At 37.6% G+C, this 21,423-nt stretch overlaps 1 protein-coding gene across 1 annotated transcript; it reads left to right on the forward strand.

Moving 5' to 3' along the window:
- Positions 1 to 2,396: 2,396 nt before the first annotated feature.
- On the forward strand, positions 2,397 to 3,329 carry LOC125995895 (olfactory receptor 14J1-like). Its single transcript, XM_049764851.1, has one exon. The coding sequence runs from the start codon at positions 2,397 to 2,399 to the stop codon at positions 3,327 to 3,329; it is 933 nt and encodes a 310-aa protein (XP_049620808.1).
- Positions 3,330 to 21,423: the final 18,094 nt, after the last annotated feature.

Consider the following 21,423-nt stretch of genomic DNA (forward strand, 5'->3'; position numbering starts at 1 on the left):
GGTATGGGTCGTATGGGAGCTTGATTTCCAGTTTTTGGAGGAATCTCCATATTGCTTTCCATAAAGGTTGAACTAGATGGCATTCCCACCAGCAGTGGATAAGAGTTCCTTTCTTTCACATCCCCGCCAGCACTGATCGTTCTCATTCTTTATGATGTGTGCCAATCTCAGTGGCATGATGTGGTACATCATAGTAGTTTTGACGATTAGTGACGTTGAGCATCTTTTCATGTGCCTTTTGGCCATTTGCCTTTCTTCTTTTTCAAAGTGTCTGTTCATTTCTTCTCCCCATTTTTTGATGGGGTTAGTTGTTTTTTTCTTGTATAGTTCCTTCCTTCAGTACCTTGTAAATTTTGGATATTAGTCCTTTATCTGATGAGTATTGGGTGAACGATTTCTCCCACTCAGTGGGTGGCCTTTGTATTCTGGGCACTATCTCCTTTGAGATGCAGAAGCTTCTTAGCTTAATATAGTCCCATCTGTTTACCTCTGCTTCCTCTTGTTTGGAAAGTGCTGTCTCCTCCTTAAAGATGCCTTTAGTTTCAATGTCCTGGAGTATTTCATCTACATTTTGTTCTATATACCTTATAGTTTCAGATCTGATATCAAGGTCTTTAATCCATTTGGATTTTACCTTTGTACATGGTGTTAGCTGTGGGTCTGAGTTCACTTTTTTGCAAGTGGCTAACCAGTTGTGCCAACACCACTTCCTTGATCCATTTAGGATTTCTTGCTCCTTTATCAAAAACTAGGTGGTTATATATCTGAGGAACATTGTCTGAGTACTCAAGTCTATTCCACTGATCTGAGGGTCTGTCTTTATTCCAATATCATGCTGTTTTTATAACTATTGCTTTGTAATACAGCTTAAAATTGGGGAAAGCAATGCCTCTCATATTCCTTGTCCCAAGGAGTGCTTTAGCTATTTGAGGTTGTTTATTGTTCCAAGTGAATTTCAGAGGTGTTAGATCCACTTCTTTGAAGAATGTCATGGGTATCTTTAGAGGAATCGTGCTAAATCTGTACAATGCTTTTGGAAGTATTGCCATTTTAATGATGTTGATCCTGCCAATCCATGAGCAGGGTATGTGTTTCCATTTCTGCATGTCCTCTCTTATTTCTTGGAGCAGGGCTTTATAGTTTTCTTTGTATAGATCCTTCACATCTTTAGTCAGGTTGACTCCAAGATATTTGAGTTTGTGTCGCACTAATGTGAATGGGATTGTTCTCTTAATGTCCATTTCTTCCCTATCATTATTAGTGTATAAAAAGGCCATTGGTTTTTGTGTGTTAATTTTGTAGCCTGTCACTTTGCTATATGAATCTATTATTTCTAGAAGCTTTTTGGTAGAGTCTTTAGGATTTTCTAAGTAGAGTATCATGTCATCTGCAAACAGTGAGAGCTTGACTTCTTCCTTTTCTATATGGATTCCCTTGATATCTTTTTCTTGCCTAATCACTATAGCAAGTACTTCCAGTACTATGTTGAATAGGAGTGGTGAGAGACAGCTTTGTCTTGTACCAGAATTTAGAGGGAAGGCTTTTAGTTTTTCTCCATTGAGGATAATATTTGCCACTGGCTTGTGGTAGATGGCCTGAACTATATTGAGAAAGGTTCCTTTTATTCCTATCTTGCTGAAAGTTTTGATCAAGAATGGGTGTTGAACCTTATCAAATGCTTTCTCTGCGTCTTTTGATATGACCATGTGAATTTTATTTTTCTTGTTGTTTATGTTGTGTATTATGTTGATAGATTTAGTTTGATCCTTTTTAAAGAAATTATTTATTAATTAAAATGTTTGTGAAGAAAATAGCTGTAATAAAATCATATTTCAATTCTGTATCATTTAAGCAACTTTAATATCATAATGTTAATTTTAATATATCTTAATATTACTTTTAATATATATTTAATTTCTTTTTTAAAATGGAAAATTATAACCTTTATAAACTTTGTTAGTCATAGCTCTAAGACTATAAAAAGTCAACTCAAACCATTCAACATGATTATCACTCTACAAAATACACTTTACATTTACATTTATACATTTACATTTATAGTGAGTAAATGGTAATCTCCGGGGCCGGGTACGTGGCGCTGGAGGTAAGGTGTCTGCCTTGCAAGCGCTAGCCAAGGAAGGACCGCGGTTCGATCCCCCGGCGTCCCATATGGTCCCCCCAAGCCAGGGGCGATTTCTGAGCGCTTAGCCAGGAGTAACCCCTGAGCGTCAAACGGGTGTGGCCCAAAAACCAAAAAAAAAAAAAAATGGTAATCTCCACTGTCTACCTTGACTCTTAATATATAAGCAATTTAGAATGACAACTGACAAGATTATTCTGTTCAAGAGTTTCCATCTTCTCTTGTAGTCAACACTACTCGAAAATTAATAAGGATCATGGCTAATCTCACCATGAGTGGCTTTTTTCTCATGGGGTTTTCCACCAAGCCTGAACTAGAAATCTTATTTGCTTCTCTGTTCCTCGTCTTCTACCTGTTGGCTTTAATGGGTAATATCCTCATTATCATCGCAACTTTCATGGACGAAAGTCTCAACTCTCCCATGTATTTTTTCCTGAAACATCTCTCCTTTTTGGATTTATGTTACATATCTGTGACTGTCCCAAGATTCATCATCAACTCTTTCATGCATAACGGAACTATTTCCTTCTTGGAATGCATATTGCAGTGCTTTGCATTCACTCTCTGTTGCTCTGCTGAGGTGTTTATGCTCACCGTGATGTCCTATGACCGCTACGTGGCCATCTGCTTTCCATTGCGCTATGACATCATCATGGACCTCAGAACCTGTGTCCACGGGATCATAGGAGTCTGGGTCAGTGGGGCCATCTCTGGAGTCATGCACACAGCAGCGACTTTCTCCATCCATTTCTGTGCCCCCCATATCATCCACCAGTTCTTCTGTGACATCCCCCAGATTATGAAACTCTCCTGTTCCAATGAATATATGAGAGAGGTAAATGTCACTATCTTCTTGGCTTCAGTGGCATTTCTTTGTGTCATTTTTATTGGATTCTCCTACGTGAATATATTTTCTTCTGTGCTGAGGATGCCATCTGCAGAGGGCAGAGCTAAAGCCTTTTCCACTTGTCTCCCCCACCTTGTTGTTGTCGTACTATTTATGTGTACTAGTGTCTTTGAGTTTTTAAAACCTCAGTCAGATATTCCGACTGCTTCGGATATTTTGCTCACTATTCTTTACACAGTCATTCCCCCAACATTTAATCCAATGATTTATAGTCTGAGAAATAAAGCAATAAAATTAGCTGTAAGAAAGGTTTTTAAAACAAGTAAAACACTCCTTTCTTGAAGCACTACTACTCATATTTAGTTGGGTGGCAAGGTTCAAATATACTGTGTAATAATAATAGGCCAATCAAGAAATGAAACCAGCATAAAGTACTAATTATAAGGAAAGCTGTTATAGAGGATAAATTTTATGTGTTGTTAAAGCAATAAAATATATTGCTCTAGAACATTACTTTTGCATATGCTGCAGATTTCATTTTACCTAAAAAAAGGTGTTATCAACAATGTGAAATCCATAATGTTAAAATAGTCAAGTTAATCTCCCCATTTATTTCTTTTTTTTTTTTGTTTTTGTTTTTGGGTCACACCTGACAGTGCTCAGGGGTTATTCCTGGCTCCAGGCTCAGAAATTGCTCCTGGCAGGCACAGGGGACCATATGGGGCGCCGGGATTCGAACCGATGACCTCCTGCATGAAAGGCAAACGCCTTACCTCCATGCTATCTCTCCGGCCCCTCCCCATTTATTTCTATGATGATACAAAACAGTACATATAGCATTGATTTCCCATTTTCCCAAGTTACACTGCACTTAGACACTTAGGTTTTCTGAATATATTCCTTATCATTAATTAAATAGCAGTTAATAATATCCAAAAACTGTTGAGTGTACTTTCACCACTGATGGTCTGTCTGAACTCTGCTATTGGTTTATCCATTTCTTACAGCTCCAACTCAAATATATGAATTCATCAAGTTAAAAAAGTCTCATTGGTTTCTATCAAAAATAGATCTCATTATTTCTTTTACAATACATTCCTATGTGGAATGAATTTGTCTCTATAAATAACAGAATAACCCGTGAAAGCCTAGAAATGAATTTTTAAGAGGCTTTCCAGAATTAATAAAAGTGAAAGTATTCAGGTTTAAAAATATTAAAGGTGGCAAAATATTGGAATGCTTTAAAAGTAAAGTATCCTTCTGAATTAATAAAACAATAAGGTCAAATACTGGCATTCATAGGAAAGTCTATTTTGAATCCATCAGAAGACAATCTTTGACACTGTGTAAGACACACTCTCGATTGCTTAATTTAAGTATAACTAATAGAATAAATTATTTTTCAGTGAAATAAATGAACACCTTACTTTTGTCCCTTATCAGATATTAATATAGGTGTGAGATGATTGTAGCAGTGTTAAAATATATGGTTGATGGAAAAAGTAGCTGTATATTCACCACCACTGAAGTCCCTAAAATACTAAAATTAAGATACTAAATATTCTAATAGTGAGGACTGAAGTGTGAGCCTCTGGCTTCAAAGGCATTCTGCACCTGTTTCTGTGGATAATAGCATTAGAACATTATTATAGAGCTCTATAATGAGCAGCTGAATAAACACATGTTCAATCTAAACATCTGTATCTTTGCCGCAGATTTCTTTAAGTATAAAAGAGAATAAAGATTTTGTATTTTTACTCTTTAATTCAATGTGTTTCCTTCTTCTCACTTCTCGCCTGTAGTGTTGAGATATCTACCATTGAGGTCATTGTTTTTTTTCATGAAGTTATTCAAAATACCACATATCAGTATATTATTTTGTATTTATCCATCTTCTGTTTTACTTCATTTAACATGTTATCTAGTTCTATCCATGTTGCTTCAAATTGTACAATTGTATCATTTCTTACTGCTATGTAGTATTCCATTGTGCATATGTATAACATCTCAATGATCCACTCATCTGTTCTTAGACATCTAGGTTGATTCTACGTTTTTTTTTTAATATTTTATTTAAACACCTTGATTACATACATGCTTGTGTTTGGGTTTCAGTCATGTAAAGCACACCACCCATCACCAGTATAAAATTCCCATCACCAATGTCCCAAATCTCCCTCCTCCCCACCCGACCCCCGCCTGTACTCTAAACAGGCTCTCCATTTCCCTCTTACATTCTCATTATTAGGACAGTTCAAAATGTAGTTATTTTTCTAACTAAACTCATCACTCTTTGTGGTGAGCTTCCTGAGGTGAGCTAGAAATTCCAGCTCTTTTCTCTTTTGTTTCTGAACATTATAATTGCAAGAATGTCTTTCATTTTTCTTAAAACCCATAGATGAGTGAGACCATTCTGCGTTTTTCTCTCTCTCTCTGACTAATTTCACTCAGCATAATAGATTCCGTGTACATCCATGTATAGGAAAATTTCATGACTTCATCTCTCCTGACAGCTGCATAATATTCCATTGTGTATATGTACCACAGTTTCTTTACCTTTTCGTCTGTTGAAGGGTATCTTGGTTGTTTCCAGAGTCTTCCTATGGTAAATAGTGCTGCAATGAATATAGGTGTAAGGAAGGGGTTTTTGTATTGTATTTTTGTGTTCCTAGGGTATATTCCTAGGAGTGGTATAGCTGGATCGTATGGGAGCTCAATTTCCAGTTTTTGGAGGAATCTCCATATCGCTTTCCATAAAGGTTGAACTAGACGGCATTCCCACCAGCAGTGATAAGAGTTCCTTTCTCTGCACATCCCCGCCAACACTGTTTATTCTCATTCTTTGTGATGTGTGCCATTCTCTGTGGTGTGAGGTGGTATCTCATTGTTGTTTTGATTTGCTTCTCCCTGATGATTAGTGATGTGGAACATTTTTTCATGTGTCTTTTTGCCATTTGTATTTCTTTGTCAAAGTGTCTGTTCATTTCTTCTCCCCATTTTTTGATGGGGTTAGATGTTTTTTTCTTGTAAAGTTCTGTCAGTGCCTTGTATATTTTGGAGATTAGCCCCTTATCTGATGGGTATTGGGTGAATAGTTTCTCCCACTCAGTGGTTAGCTCTTGTATCCTGGGCACTATTTTCTTTGAGGTGCAGAAGCTTCTCAGCTTAATATATTCCCATCTGTTAATCTCTGCTTTCACTTGCTTGGAGAGTGCAGTTCCTCTTTGAATATGCCTGTAGTCTCAATGTCCTGGAGTGTTTTGCCTATGTGTTGTTCTATATATCTTATGGTTTTGGGTCTGATATCCAGGTCTTTAATCCATTTGGATTTTACCTTCATACATAATGTTAGCTGGCGGTCAAAGTTCAATTTTTTTGCAAGTGGCTATCCAGTTGTGCCAACACCACTTTTTGAAGAGGCTTTCTTTGCTCCATTTAGGATTTCCTGCTCCTTTATCAAAAATTAGGTGATTCTATGTTTGGGGAACATTTTCTGAGTATTGACGCCTATTCCACTGATCTGAGGGCCTGTTTTCTTTCCAATACCATGCTGTTTTGATAACTATTGCTTTGTAGTAAAGTATAAAGTTGGGGAAAGTAATTTCTCCCATATTCTTTTTTCCCAATGATTGCTTTAGCTATTCTAGGGTGTTTATTGTTTCAAACGAATTTCAAAAGTGCCTGATCCACTTCTTTGAAGAATGTCATGGGTATCTTTAGAGGAATAGCATTAAATCTGTATAATGCCTTGGGGAGTATTGCCATTTTGATGATGTTAATCCTGCCAATCCATGAGCAGGGCATGAGTTTTCACTTCCGCGTGTCCTCTCATATTTCTTGGAGCAGAGTTTTATAGTTTTTTTGTATAGGTCCTTCACATTTTTTGTCAAGTTGATTCCAAGATATTTGAGTTTGTGTGGCACTATTGTGAATGGGGTTGTTTTCTTAATGCCCATTTCTTCCTTATTACTATTGGTGTATAGAAAGGCCATTGATTTTTGTGTGTTAATTTTGTAGCCTGCCACCTTGCTATATATCTATTGTTTCTAGAAGCTTTTTGGTAGAGTTTTTAGGGTTTTATAAGTAGAGTATCATGTCATCTGCAAACAGTGAGAGCTTGATTTCTTCCTTTCCTATCTGGATTCTCTTGATATCCTTTTCTTGCCTAATCACTATAGCAAGTACTTCCAGTGCTATGTTGAATAGAAGTGGTGAGAGAGGACAGCCTTGTCTTGTGCCAGAATTTAGAGGGAAGGCTTTTAGTTTTTCTCCATTGAGGATAATATTTGCCACTGGCTTGTGGTAGATGGCCTTCACTATATTGAGAAAGGTTCCTTCCATTCCCATCTTGCTGAGAGTTTTGATCAAGAATGGGTGTTGGACCTTATCAAATGCTTTCTCTGCATCTATTGATATGATCATGTGGTTTTTATTTGTCTTGTTGTTGATGTTGTGTATTATGTTGATAGATTTACGGATGTTAAACCATCCTTGCATTCTTGGGATGAAACCTACTTGATCATAATGGATGATCTTCTTAATGAGGCATTGAATCCTATTTGCCAGGATTTTGTTGAGGATCTTTGCATCTCCATTCATCAGCGATATTGGTCTGTAATTTTCTTTTTTCGTAGCATCTCTGGTTTAGGTATCAAGGTGATGTTGGCTTCATAAAAGCTATTTGGAAGTGTTTCTGTTTGTTCACTTTCATGAAAGAGTCTTGCCAAGATTGGCAGTAGTTCCTCTTGGAAAGTTTGATAGAATTCATTAGTGAATCCATCTGGACCTGGGCTTTTGTTTTTCGGCAGACATTTGATTACTGTTTTAATTTCATCAATAGTGATGGGGGTGTTTAGATATGCTACATCCTCTTCCTTCAACCGTGGAAGATTATAAGAGTCCAAGAATTTATCCATTTCTTCCAGGTTCTCATTTTTAGTGGCGTAGAGTTTTTAAAGTAGTTTCTGAGTACCCTTTGAATCTCTGGCATATCAGTAGTGATCTCTCCTTTTTCATTCCTGATACGAGTTATCAAGTTTCTCTCTCTCTCTTTCTTTGTTAGGTTTGCCAGTGGTCTATCAATCTTGTTTATTTTTTCAAAGAACCAACTTCTGCTTTCGTTGATCTTTCGGATTGTTTTTTGAGTTTCCACTTCGTTGATTTCTGCTCTCAGCTTTGTTATTTCCTTCTGTCTTCCTATTCTTGGGTCCTTTTGTTGAGCATTTTCTAGTTCTATTAGCTGTGTCATTAAGCCACTTAGGTAAGCTCCTTCTTCCTTCCTGATGTGTGCTTGCAAAGCTATAAATTTTCCTCTCAGTACTGCTTTTGCTGTGTCCCATATGTTCTGAGAGTTTGTGTCTTTATTGTCATTTGTTTCCAGGAACCTTTTTATTTCCTCCTTGATTTCATCTCGGACCCACTGGTTATTGAGCATGAGGCTGTTTAACTTCCAGGTGTTAAAGTGTTTCTTCTGAGTCCCTTTGGAGTTCACAAATAATTTCAGAGCCTTGTGGTCAGCGAAGGTAGTCTGCAAAATTTCTATCCTCTTGATCTTATGGAGGTATGTTTTATATGCCAGCATGTAGTCTATCCTGGAGAATGTCCCATGTACATTGGTGAAGAATGTGTATCCAGGTTTCTGGGGATGGAGTGTCCTATATATATCCACTAGGCCTTTTTCTTCCATTTCTCTCCTCAGGTCTAGTATATTCTTGGGTTTCAGTCTGGTTGACCTATCCAGTGTTGACAAAGCCGTGTTAAGGTCCCCCACAATTATTGTGTTGTTGTTGATATTATTTTTCAGATTTGTCAACAGTTGTATTAAATATTTTGCTGGCCCCTCATTCGGTGCATATATGTTTAGGAGAGTGAATTCTTCCTGCTCTACGTACCCCTTGATTAATATAAAATGTCCGTCTTTGTCCCTTACAACCTTCCTGAGTATAAAGTTTGCATTATCTGATATTAGTATGGCCACTCCAGCTTTTTTATGGGTGTTGTTTGCTTGGATAATTTTTCTCCAGCCTTTTATTTTGAGTCTATGTTTGTTCTGACTATTCAGGTGCGTTTTTTTATAGGCAGCAGAAGGTTGTATTGAGTTTTTTGATCCATTTAGCCACTCTGTGTCTCTTAACTGGTGCATTTAGTCCATTGACGTTGAGAGAAAGAATTGTCCCTGGATTTAATGCCATCTTTATTTCAAAATTTGGTGTGTCTTTTGGGTAGTCTTGTCTTAGATTAGGTCTTTCAGTTTTTCTCTTAAGACTGGTTTTGTGTCTGTGAAGTTTCTGAGCTGTTTTTTGTCTGTGAAGCCATGTATTCTTCTGTCAAACCGGAAAGTGAGTTTTGCTGGGTATAGTATTCTGGGTAAAGCATTCATTTCATTCAGTCTTGTCACAATATCCCACCACTGCTTTCTGGCATTGAGTGTTTCTGGTGACAGGTCTGCTCTAAATCTCAGGGAAGCTTGCTTGAACGTGTTTTCCCCTTTTGATCTTGCTGTTTTCAGAATTCTGTCTCTATCTGTGGGATTTGTCATTGTGACTAGGATGTGTCTTGGGGTGGTTTTTCTGGGGTCTCTTTTGGTTGGTACTCTTCGGGCATGCAGGATTTGATCACATATATTCTTTAGCTCTGGAAGTTTCTCTTTAATGATGTTCTTGACCGTTGATTCTTCCTGGAAATTTTCTTCCTGTGTCTCTGGGACTCCAATGATTCTTAAGTTGTTTCTGTTGATCTTATCATATACTTCTATTTTCATCTGTTCTCATTCTTTGACTAATTTTTCCATTGTCTGCTCATTTGCTTTAAGTTTTTTGTCCAATCTCTCCTGCTGTATGGAATTGTTATGTATCTCATCTTCCACAGCACCAAGTCTATTCTCAGCTTCTGATACCCTGTCCCAGAGCTTATCCATTTTGTCATTCACTTCGTTTACTGAATTTTTCAGTCCTGTTAGTTGACATGTTATTTCAGTTTGGAGTTTTGTGATTTCTGTCTTCATATTTTCTTGGTTCTTATTTGTGTTCTGTTCAACTCGATCCATGGTTTCTTGGAGATCTTTGAGCATCTTCCATATTGCTAGTCTAAAGTCCTTATCTGAGAGGTTGATTAGTTGGTGGTCATTATCTGGTCCTCAGAATTGTCATCTTCATTCTCTATGTCTGATGCTGGCCTGCGTTGTTTCCCCATTGTCCCACTTGTATTGTGAGTTTTTCTACGTGTTGTGGTGGTATTCATTGTCTATATGATGCAGGCAGCACACTCCTCTGGCTCCTCCCTTTCTGGATGGGCTGACTTGCCTCTAAGGGAGGGGAGTCCTCCGTGGATGAAGCCTCACACTGGGTCAAATCTTAGGCCCGAGAAGACAGTCCGGAGAGAAATGTTTGCTTCTGTGATATAGCGCCATTCTTAGTGTGATTTTTCCTTCTTGTTGCAATGGAGTTCTTTCCTCAGAAAGAGTGCACGGCCGCGTAGCGAAGTGGAGCGGCCGTGCTCCGCCGGAGCCTCTTTTTGCCCCATGCGCAAGAGTTTCACGCAAGAGGACAGTAGACAGACATAGACAGGTCACACTCACAGTTTTTCACAGTTGGGCCCCACTGGGCCGGTGTACTTTCACGGATTTTCCCCGCCTGGTGTCACACACAGGGAGCCGGCTTTTGCAAAGCTTTGCCAGTTTTCATGCTCTGTAGTCCCTCCCTGAAAATGGCGTGTGGGTGAGCGAGGTTTCTGGAGCCTCTTTTTGCCCCACTCGCAAGAGTTTCACGCAAGAGGACAGTAGACAGACATAGACAGGTCACACTCACAGTTTTTCACAGTTGGGCCCCACTGGGCCAGTGTACTTTCATGGATTTTCCCCGCCTGGTGTCACACACAGGGAACTGGCTTTTGCAAAGCTTTGCCGGTTTTTCATGCTCTGTATTCCCTCCCTGAAAATGGCGTCTGAGCGAGCGAGGTTTTTGGAGCCTCTTTTTGCCCCACTCGCAAGAGTTTCACGCAAGAGGACAGTAGACAGACATAGAGAGGTCACACTCACAGTTTTTCACAGTTGGGCCCCACTGGGCCGGTGTACTTTCGCGGATTTTCCCCACCTGGTGTCACACACAGGGAGCCGGCTTTTGCCTTATTTTCACTTTATTGATTTCTGCTCTAAGCTTTGCTATTTCCTCTGCCTACCTATTTTTGGTTTCTTTTGTTAATAATTATCCAATTTTACAACTTGTGCCATTATGTTATTTATGTAGGCCCTTTCTCTATCCCTATATGTTCTTTTAAAGCTATAAATTTTCCTCTTAGTACTGCTTTTCTATGTCCTATAAATTCTGAAAATTTATGTCTTTATTGACATTTGTTTTGATTTCCTCTTTGATTTCATCATTTATTGCTATCTTTGTGTAGAACTTTGGTATGTCTCTTGGTCTGTCTTGTCTTAAAGTAGACTTTTCAGTTTTCTTTTAAGGCTGGCTTTGAATCTGTAAAGTTTTTGAGACCGTTTATCCTTGAAGCTATGTATACTTCCTTCAAACCTGAAAGTGAGTCTGGCTGGATGTAGTATTCGAGGTAAAGCATTCATTTAGTTGAGTTGTCTCTATATACCATCACTGCCTTCTGGCTTTGAGAATTTCTTGTGATAGGTCTTTTTTATAAATCTTAAGGATGCTCTTTGAATGTAATTTCCTTTTTTGATCTTGCTGCTTTTAGTATTCTATCTCTATCTGTGAGATTTGTCATTGTGAATAGGATGTGTCTTGGGTGCTTTTTTTTGGGGTCTCTTTTAGCCAGTATTCTTATGGTATGCAGGATTTGGTTGCATGTTATCTTTAATTCTTGGAGTTTCTCTTTAGTTATGTCCTTGATTGTTGACTCTTCCTGGGTAATTTCTTCCTAGGTGTCTGGGACTCCAATGATTCTTTTGTTGTTTATGTTGAATTTATAAGAGACTTCTATTTTCTTTGTCTATATTTCTTTGTCAATATTTTTTCTATTGTGTGATCATTTGCTTTAAGATTCTTTTCCAATATCTTCTGCTGGATGGAGCTGCTCTGCATCTCATCTTCCAGCTCACTGATTCTGTCTTCAGCTGCTGTTACTCTGCTGGAGAGCCTTTCCATTGAGTTTTTTTTTTTTTAATCTATGGAGTGTTTCAGTCTTCTTATTTTAGTTTGGAATTTTCTGATTTCTATCTTTGTGTTTTGTTCAGCTCTATCTATGCTTTCTTTGAGTTCTATGAACATATTTCTTCTCCTAACTACTTATCCGATAGGTTACCAACATGGTTGAGTCTTCTTGGGTCATCAGAGCTACCATTAGAGCTGCTCTTGAAGCATACTGCTATGGGAACTACTACAGGCTCCGTACATACTCATTTTCACACCAGGTGCCAGGAAAGAAAAGACGGGACACATAGCATGAGTCAGCAGGAATGTTGATTGTATTTTCTTGCTGGGGCATGAGATGTAGGACTTAGAGGGTATCATTTTGCTTTGGAAGCTAGATTGTGTTTTATTGGGGCAGGAGGTCAGTCTAGATACCTAATGGGTTAAAAACTGAAGGTAGAGAGGGTTAAGTAAGGAGGGATAATGGATCAGAATTGGAGGATGAGAGGATAGAAGGATTTCTGAAAGGGGGAGGTGGGATGATATATAAAAGGGGCTATGTACACTATAGACATGTATTGTTTACAATTTAGATTTGGCAATCAGCGAGGAGTATACAAAATCATGCCCACATATTGCCAGACATTAGACATCTATTCTTAAGTTGTTGTTGGATGCCTAACCCTCATAGAATAGGTCTGAGCTCTTAAGCAATACTCGAATTAAGAAAAGATAAATAATTAGCTAAGATATAGATTAGAAGAGAAAGGGAAAAAGAGATAAGAGAGAAGAGAAAAGAATGTAAGCAAGAACAGTAAAAATAAATTATAAAAATAAATTGGGCCAGTACTTTGGAGTTGAAAGGTTTTCCAATTTCTAGGCACTTTGTTAATAACAGAGGCAGGCTTTGATAAGTGAAGGCTTGAAGGTTAGATAGGGGCTGGAGCATTTTAGGAAAAGGATAATTTTCACATCTAGAGTACTAAGCAATATAGTAGTGAGGACTGTAAGAGGTATGAAATATGAAATATATGAAATATAGTCCACTACATCTTTGTATTGAGGTTCTTTTACTAAAGAGAAACTGCCAGAGTGAGCTTTATTTAACATATATTGAATTGATGATGAAGAAGAAGAAGGAAGGAGAGGATAGAAAAAGTAGGAAGAGAAAGAAAACAAGAAAGAGGGGCCCGGAGAAAATAGCACAGTGGTGTTTGCCTTGCAAGCAGCTGATCCAGAACCAAAGGTGGTTGGTTCGAATCCTGGTGTCCCATATGGTTCCCCGTGCCTGCCAGGAGCTATTTCTGAGCAGACAGCCAGGAGTAATCCCTGAGCACCGCCGGGTGTGACCCAAATACCAAAAAAAAAAAAAAAAAAAAAAAAAGAAAGGAAATGTTATTTGCAGAAACATATTTGATGAGTGGGACATATAACATAAATGTGTGGTGTGCTGTTGACTGTTTCAGTGGTCTGAATGATCATATGCCTTAGGTTTTGATAGAAGACAAAGGAAATGGGTAAATTAGAGTATTTTATCATGAAATTGTCATATTAGGCACTATATATGGTATCTAGTATGACTGAGCACTGAAGCGTAAAATTAGGTTGTCCACCCTATTTTCCAAGAACCACTGTGGACAAAGAAGCTGAAGGGTTATTTTATACCTAATAATTTTAAGGCATTAAAACATATTATTAGTAATCACTTCAGTGGGAGTCCCTGGCTTCCAATTATACTCGGCACCTGGTTCTGTAAATAAATACATTAAGATATTATTATAGGCCTGCGTTGTTAGAGGTTGATTGATTATCTAAACTCTAATCCACTGTTTCCATTGTTGATGGTTTTATTATGGTATAATAGATAGTCGAGGCTTTGTGTTGCCCCTCTTCCACTTGATTTGAATACTTCTCACTATAAGCTAAAGCCTGTGATGTTTGGAGTTTCTACCCTTTAGACCATTGTGATTATTCATGGAGTATTATATGTGTATATGGTATATATTCTAAAGACTTCAATTAAGTGCTATCATTCTGTATTTATCTTTCTTCTTCTGACTTACTTCATTTAACATAATATTTTCTAGACCCATTCATGTTGATGCAAAATCCATGATTGTATCTCTTCTAACTGCTATGTAATATTTCATTGTGCATAAGTACCACATCTTAATTATCCACTCATCTTAAAACAGAGATTTCTTTTTTTTTGGTTTTTGGGCCACACCTTGTGACGCTCAGGGGTTACTCCTGGCTATGCGCTCAGAAGTTGCTCCTGGCTTCTTGGGGGACCATATGGAACGCCGGGGGATTGAACCGCGGTCCATCCTAGGCTAGCGCAGGCAAGGCAGGCACCTTACCTCCAGCACCACCGCCCGGCCCCAAAACAGAGATTTCTAAACTTTGTTTTACCAATCTTCTTCCAAAAAAGTAAATTCAGCACCTTTTCAGAAAACAAATTCACTACTACTACTATTTTTAAAGTGACTGAACTGAAAATGCTCCCAATTGCAACGGAAGCTACCTTCTAATGCTCTCTAGATTTAATATATATTCTCCACTTTACACACAATGGTATTACCCACAGTACCAAATACTTATTGATGTAGAGACAAAGTAAAGTCAGAAATGTTATGGAAGTATATAGCTAGAAACATTTTGAAATTTCATCTAATAGAATGATCTTTTTTTATTTCATTGTTAAATTACATCTCATAAAATTAAGACTAAAAGGAAATATCAACTCTATTTATTAATTAATAATTAATGTCTTTATTCAGTAGCTGTTGCATTAAATAATTAACCATGGTGTGGATGAAGAAGGATGAATAGAGGGATTTTTATCTGCCATCCCAGGCCACCTGGCTCCGCAATCCCCATTCAGCTGGCGGGTCCCAGGTTTAGGTGAATGGTGGAATCAGCCTTATCCAGTACTATACACCTGTAACTTAATATTTTCTCAATGGCTAAAGGTGGGGTCAGGATACAAAAGGTTCTTTTAGATTTCAGAGAAGGGGGAGATGAAGCCCCATTCCTCCATTCTCCCTAGGTAACTTGACCTTACCTGCAAGACCTCGCCCATACCTGGGAGGGGTCTTGGAAAAGGTAGATAAGGTTTTGACCAGAGGGAATTAGGGGCTTTTGGTCTTGTGCCAGCTTGGAGGTCAAAGGAAAGATGGTTGAAAGAAGTTAAGATGCAGGGTTAGCTAAGCATAGCTGAATGCTTAAGAGGTTATGATATAGGCCACACATGTGGTGGATAGGGCATGAATAAAGTTGATGCTTCCTGATGCCTGTCTCTGGATGAGTCTGATTCCACCCTTCACCTAAACCTAGGACCCGCCAGCTGAATGGGGATTGCGGAGCCACGTGGCCTGGGATAGCAGAGAAAAATCCCTCCATCCACTCTTAACCATCCACCACCATCGCTAATTATTTAATGCAACAAGTAGCCAACTTTTTTATTATTTTTATTATAATTTTTATTTTAATCATAGTGGCTTACATATCATTGACAATAATATTTTAGGTACATATTAACATAAAATCAGGGGAATTCCCATCATCGAATTGTCCTCCCTCCACCTCCATTTCCATACGACCTCCCATATCCTCTTCCCTCACCCCCGGTGCTGCTAGAATAAGTGGTCCCCTCTGTGCCTAGCTTACTACTTAGTGGTCTTACACCTGTTTGGTCTTGGTACCTCCCTTTTTCCCCCTCTAATTGGGAGGCGGGACTAGATAGTTCAAGTTATATGGTTTTGTTTGAAGAAGAGAAAAGTAATAAACTGGGGGAAAAATCTTGAGAGACATAGTGGAAAAAGAAGGTGAAACACTACAACAGTACAAAAAGAAGTGTCAAATAAAATATCCAGTGAGCACTCCAAAAAAAAAAAAAAAAAGGATAAGCACCACATAAAAGCTATGGTATTGAGATGAAAAATGTGGCACAGCACATAAAGAAAAGAAAGAAAAGAAGAAAATAAATAAATAAATAAAAATGGAGAAAACTTTAATAGACAAACCAAAACAAAGAAGTCGACAAAAACTAGATAAATAAATAAAAAATATTGTTTTGTGCTTTTTTCCTTTTTTTCCCCCTTTTTTCCCTTTTTTTTCTTCCCTCCTGCAAATGCACAGTAAATATTGGGGTCATTCGAAAAGGAATTCCCTTGGCCAAAGGCACACTAATAAAGGGGGAAATCTTATGCATAAAAACGAGCTCTTATCTACTAGGAATAAGAATTCATACTTGTTTACAATACTGGGGCATCTCCCACCTTGAGAATATGTCATGTGGACCCAACTTAGAACCCAGGTGATTAGACACCAACCTTCCAGCCTTGAACCCTGGATCCCAGATATAGAAACGACACAGTTCTTCACAATAGTCACAGGAAACAAATCCCATTCAGGACATTCTTAATACTGCTCGGACACCAACATGCCCAGCTCTAATATGATATCCTGACAAAGGAAAATGGAAACGACTTGACCCAAGAGCAAGTTATCCTACCTCACCAGCTAACGATAAGACTGTTTTTTTTTTTTCCCCTGAAGCATCTCTCCTTTCTGGATCTTGGCTATATTTCCCGGGCTGTACCAAGATTTATTAACAACCCTTGAATAGAGGCAACATTTCCTTCTGGGAATGTGTTGTTCAGTGCTTAGTTTCCACTCTGTGTTCCTGTTGAGATGTCTATACTCACAGTGATGTCCTATGATTGCTTTGGGCTATCTGCCTTCCCCTGCACTATGACATCATCATGGATGTCAGAACTGTGTCCATGGTGCCGACGGTGTCTGGGTTAGTGAGACCATCTCTGGAGTCATTTATGCAGCAGCTACTTTCTCCATCCAATTCTGTGGTCCCCGAGTTACCTATCATTAATTCTGTGATATCCCCAGATCCTGAAACTCTCCTGCTTCAATGACTATCTTGCTGAGGTTGGTGTGATTGTCCTCCTTTCTTTGCTCCCATTTCTTTTTATCATCTTTATTGGATTTTCCTACATGTACATATTTTTTTTTCTGTGCTTAGGATATCATCTGTGGAGGGAAGAGCCAAGGCCTTTTCCACCTGCCTGCCTCATCTCATTGTTGTCTTATTATTTATTTCTCTCAGTATCTTTGTATCTTACTTTCCAACTGTGTCAAACATTTTACTCTATTATGTATATATAAATTCCCCCAACTTTCGATCCAATGGTCTATAGCCTGAGAAATCTAGACATAAAGTTAGTTGTCAGATGAGTTTTAAAGAGAATGAAAAAATATTTGTGTCAATGACATGTATTTCTTCCTATAGAGTATGAGTTTTATATTTTTTGGCAATAATAACATAACCTTTCAGAATATTTCAGTAAATTATAAACTCATTATAGAAAATTTCTTTATGAAAGTAATTTATTTAAGCACCAGGGTTACAATTTAAGCACCAGGGTTTGTAATTGGGTTTCAGCCATAAAATGCTCACCCCTTCACCAGTGAATTTTCCCACCACCAATGTCCCTGATTTCTCCCCTCCATCTCCTGTCTGTCGAGACAGACATTGTATTTTGTTCTCTTTCATTGTGATAGTAGTTGTTAGTGTAGTTATTTCTCTAACTGTACTTACAACTGTTTGTAAGCTTATTATCATGGACTTGACCTTCCAGCCCTCATCTCTATTGTTTCTGAGTATTATTATTTACTGTTTTTTAATTTTTAAATCCCACAAATGAGTGAGACTATTCTCTGTTTATCTCTCTCCCTCTGACTTATTTCACTCAGCATAATAGTCTCCATGTCTGTCCATGTATAAGCAAATTTTATGACCTCATTTTTTCTAATAGCTGCATAGTTTTCCATTGTGGAGATGCACCACATTTTCTTTAGTCACTCATCTATTGTCGGATTCTGGGTTGTTTCCAGATTCTGGCTATTGTAAATAGCGCTGCTATGAACATAGGAGTTCAGATGGCATTTTATATTGTTCTTTTATGATCCTGGGGTATATAACTAGGCGTGGTAATGGAGAATCATATGGGAGATCAATGTCTAGTTTTTAAGAAACATCTATATTTTTTCTTTACAGAAATGCTTCACTAGAAGGCATTCCTAACAGCAGTGAATGAGATTTCCTTTCTTCCCACACCAACAGTAGTTATTATTTTCTTTATGATATGTGCAGGTCTCTGTGGAATAATATGGTGCCTCATTGTTGTTTTGTTGTTCATCTCCCTGATGATTAATGAGGTGGACCATTTTTTCATGTGCTTTTTGGCCATCTGTTTTTTTTTTTTTTTTTTAAGAAAATTTGTCATTTCTTTCCCCTATTTTTTGATGGGTTATGTTTTTTCTTGTTCAGTTCTGTCAGTTCTTTGTATATCTTACATTTTAGCCCCTTATCTGATGGACATTGGGTTAATAGTTTCTCCTATTCTGTCGCTGACCATTTTTTACCCTAGTCACTATTTCCTTTAAAGTGTAGAAGCATCTAGTACATTTGATTTAATTCCATTTGTTTATCTCTGCTTCCACTTGTTTTGACAGTGTTGTTTCCTCTTTGAAGGTGCCTTTAGTCTCAATGTTATGGAGTGTTTCACCAATGTTTTCTTCTATATACCTTAAAGTTGCAGGTATGATATGAAGGTCTTTAATTCCTTTTGATTTGACCTGTGTATATGGTATTGATAGAGGTCTGATCTCTCTCTTTTTTATTAATGGCTGATCATTTGTTCCTGCAACACTTTTTGCAGAAGCTTTCCTTGCTCTGTTTTGTGTTTCTTGCCCCTTTATCAAAGATTAATTGATTGTATGTCTGAGGGTCATTCTCAGAATGTTCAAGTCTATTATATTGATTTAAGGATGTGTCTTTTTTTTTTTTTTTTTGGTTTTTGGGCCACCCTGGCGTTGCTCAGGGGTTATTCCTGGCTGTCTGCTCAGAAATTGCTCCTGGCAAGCACGGGGGACCATATGGGACACTGGGATTCGAACCAACCACTTTTGATCCTGGATCGGCTGCTTGCAAGGCAAACGCCGCTGTGCTATCTCTCCGGGCCCAAGGGTGTGTCTTTATTCCAGTACTATGCTGTTTTAATGATGATTGCTCTGTAGGACAATTTAAAGCTGGGGAGAGTGATGCCTTTCATAATATTTTCCTAAGGATTGCATTAGCTATTTAGTTATTAAAATAACTAAAAACTATAATAGAAAGTAGTCTTTAAATTATACCTTGTTATAGGATAGTGTATAGGTAGAGGATGATCAAATGGTGGATTTTATGATCCAAAAAATAAGCAAAATTTGGGATCTACATTCAAAGTAGAAAGTAGAAGTATTTGCTATTTTATACAAGAAAAAATTAACCACTATTTTTAGATTAATTTTTTTTGTGGTTTTTGGGTCACACCCAGCAGTGCTCAGGGGTTATTCCTGGCTCCAGGCTCAGAAATTGTTCCTGGCAGGCACGGGGGACCATATGGAATGCCAGGATTCGAACCAATGACCTCCTGCATGAAAGGCAAACACCTTACCGCCATGCTATCTCTCTGGCCCCAAACAAGTTTTCCTCAAATTAGGGTTAGTCACTTTTGCCTTTGAAGCGAGTACCATGAAGTACACTTCCTTTTTTTTTCTCTTTTTGTTTTTTCAGGCCACACCTGTTTGATACTCAGAGGTTACTCCTGGCTAAGCGCTAGAAATCACCCCGGCTTGGGGGCACCATATGGGACGCCAGGGATCGAACCCTGGTCCTTCCTTGGCTAGCACTCGCAAGGCAGACAGACATCTTACCTCTAGCGCCACCTCGCTGCCCCCCCCTTTTTTTGATTTTTGGGTCATACCCAGCAGCGCTCAGGGGTTACTCCTGGCTCTGTGCTCAGAAATCGCCCCTGGCAAATTTTTTAAATTATATTTTTAACAACATTGTTGCAATACTCTTAATATTTATGGTTTTAGAATACAATAGCACCTCCATCGTCACCAATTTATCCAAAACCATCCTATAATGTTCTAATTCACTGCTAGTCTGCATAGCCTCATCCAATCTTCTCCCTCATTTCCTGGCAATTTTGGTCTCATAACCAAAGGTGAGCAGGTTTATTATCATTTAAAAGTCTATTTCCTTGTTTTGTTTCTCATATTTTGGTAATTGATATAATCTGGGTTTTGTTCATATCCCTCTAACTAGTTTCACTTAACATGATGGTCTTGAACAAATTGCAAACACTTCATTGTTTCTTATAGATGTACAACGTAGATTTAAAATGTAGATTTAAAAAATGTAGATTAAAAATGTAGATTAAAAAATCTATTTTCCAGTTACTTAAAATTTGAATTATTTCCATATATTGACTATTGTATTTAGGTTTGCAATTAATATAGCAGTGCATATATCTTTGAGTTAGTTTTTATTTTTAAGGATTAAAAACCAAGACATGGAATCACTGGATCATATGAAAAATCTATTATTGGGTTTTTTGAGAGGACTTCATTACTTTTTTCTGGAGAGGCTAAATCAAAGATATTCCCATCATCAATGAATGTGGGTGAGTGGTTATTTTATTTTTAATTTTAGGTGATTGATATATTATAAAACAAAACAAAAAGTATTTTACAGTAATAGTATAGATGAGCAACTAATATGGCACTGAGTTCTCTTATTTTTATGCTTTATTGTTATTGTTCTTATTATTTTAGTTTTTGGGCTACACCTGGCAGTTCTTAAGGGTTACTCTTGACTCTGAACTCAGGAATCACTTCAGCAGGCTTAGGGGACTGTATGAAATCTGGGGATCAAACCCAGGTTAGCCATATGCATAAAAAATGCCCTACCCCTGTGCTATCACTCATGTCCCTGTTTTTATTATTTGTATTAGGTTAAATGGCAACAGTAAATCAGATTTTGATGGATGGATATTTTTATTTTATATAAAATGCGATTTCTATTCTTATAGTGCAACTCACAGTGTAGGACCAAATGTAGTGAATATGTATGTCTTTATGTATTACATATATATTGTCATACAATCTTATTTGAGGCAGAAAAGAAATATATTCAAAATTATAAAAGTAAAAAAGAAAAGCTGCCCATTGTCTCACTATTATTACCATATAATGACTAGTCAAATCAAATATGAATAAGAAAGCCAAACAAAATACAATTGAAGAAGTCAGAAATAATTGTAATATTATTTGAATATTAATATTCATGGATAATTGAAAAAATTCAGTTACACGTTAAAAATTAGCAAATGTTAGACATAAATATAAGGAAGTTTTTGAATTCTCAAGAATTTACCTAGTGAATTTTGGTTGCAGAAGAATTCATCTAAGAGTATATATGTATCAATAATATC

This window comes from Suncus etruscus, chromosome 18, assembly GCF_024139225.1.
Source record: "Suncus etruscus isolate mSunEtr1 chromosome 18, mSunEtr1.pri.cur, whole genome shotgun sequence".
Lineage (NCBI taxonomy): Eukaryota > Metazoa > Chordata > Mammalia > Eulipotyphla > Soricidae > Suncus > Suncus etruscus.

Excerpts from the sequence above, each read along its gene's own strand:
- LOC125995895 (XM_049764851.1), top strand. The coding sequence starts at position 2,397 with ATGGCTAATCTCACCATGAGTGGCTTTTTTCTCATGGGGTTTTCCACC.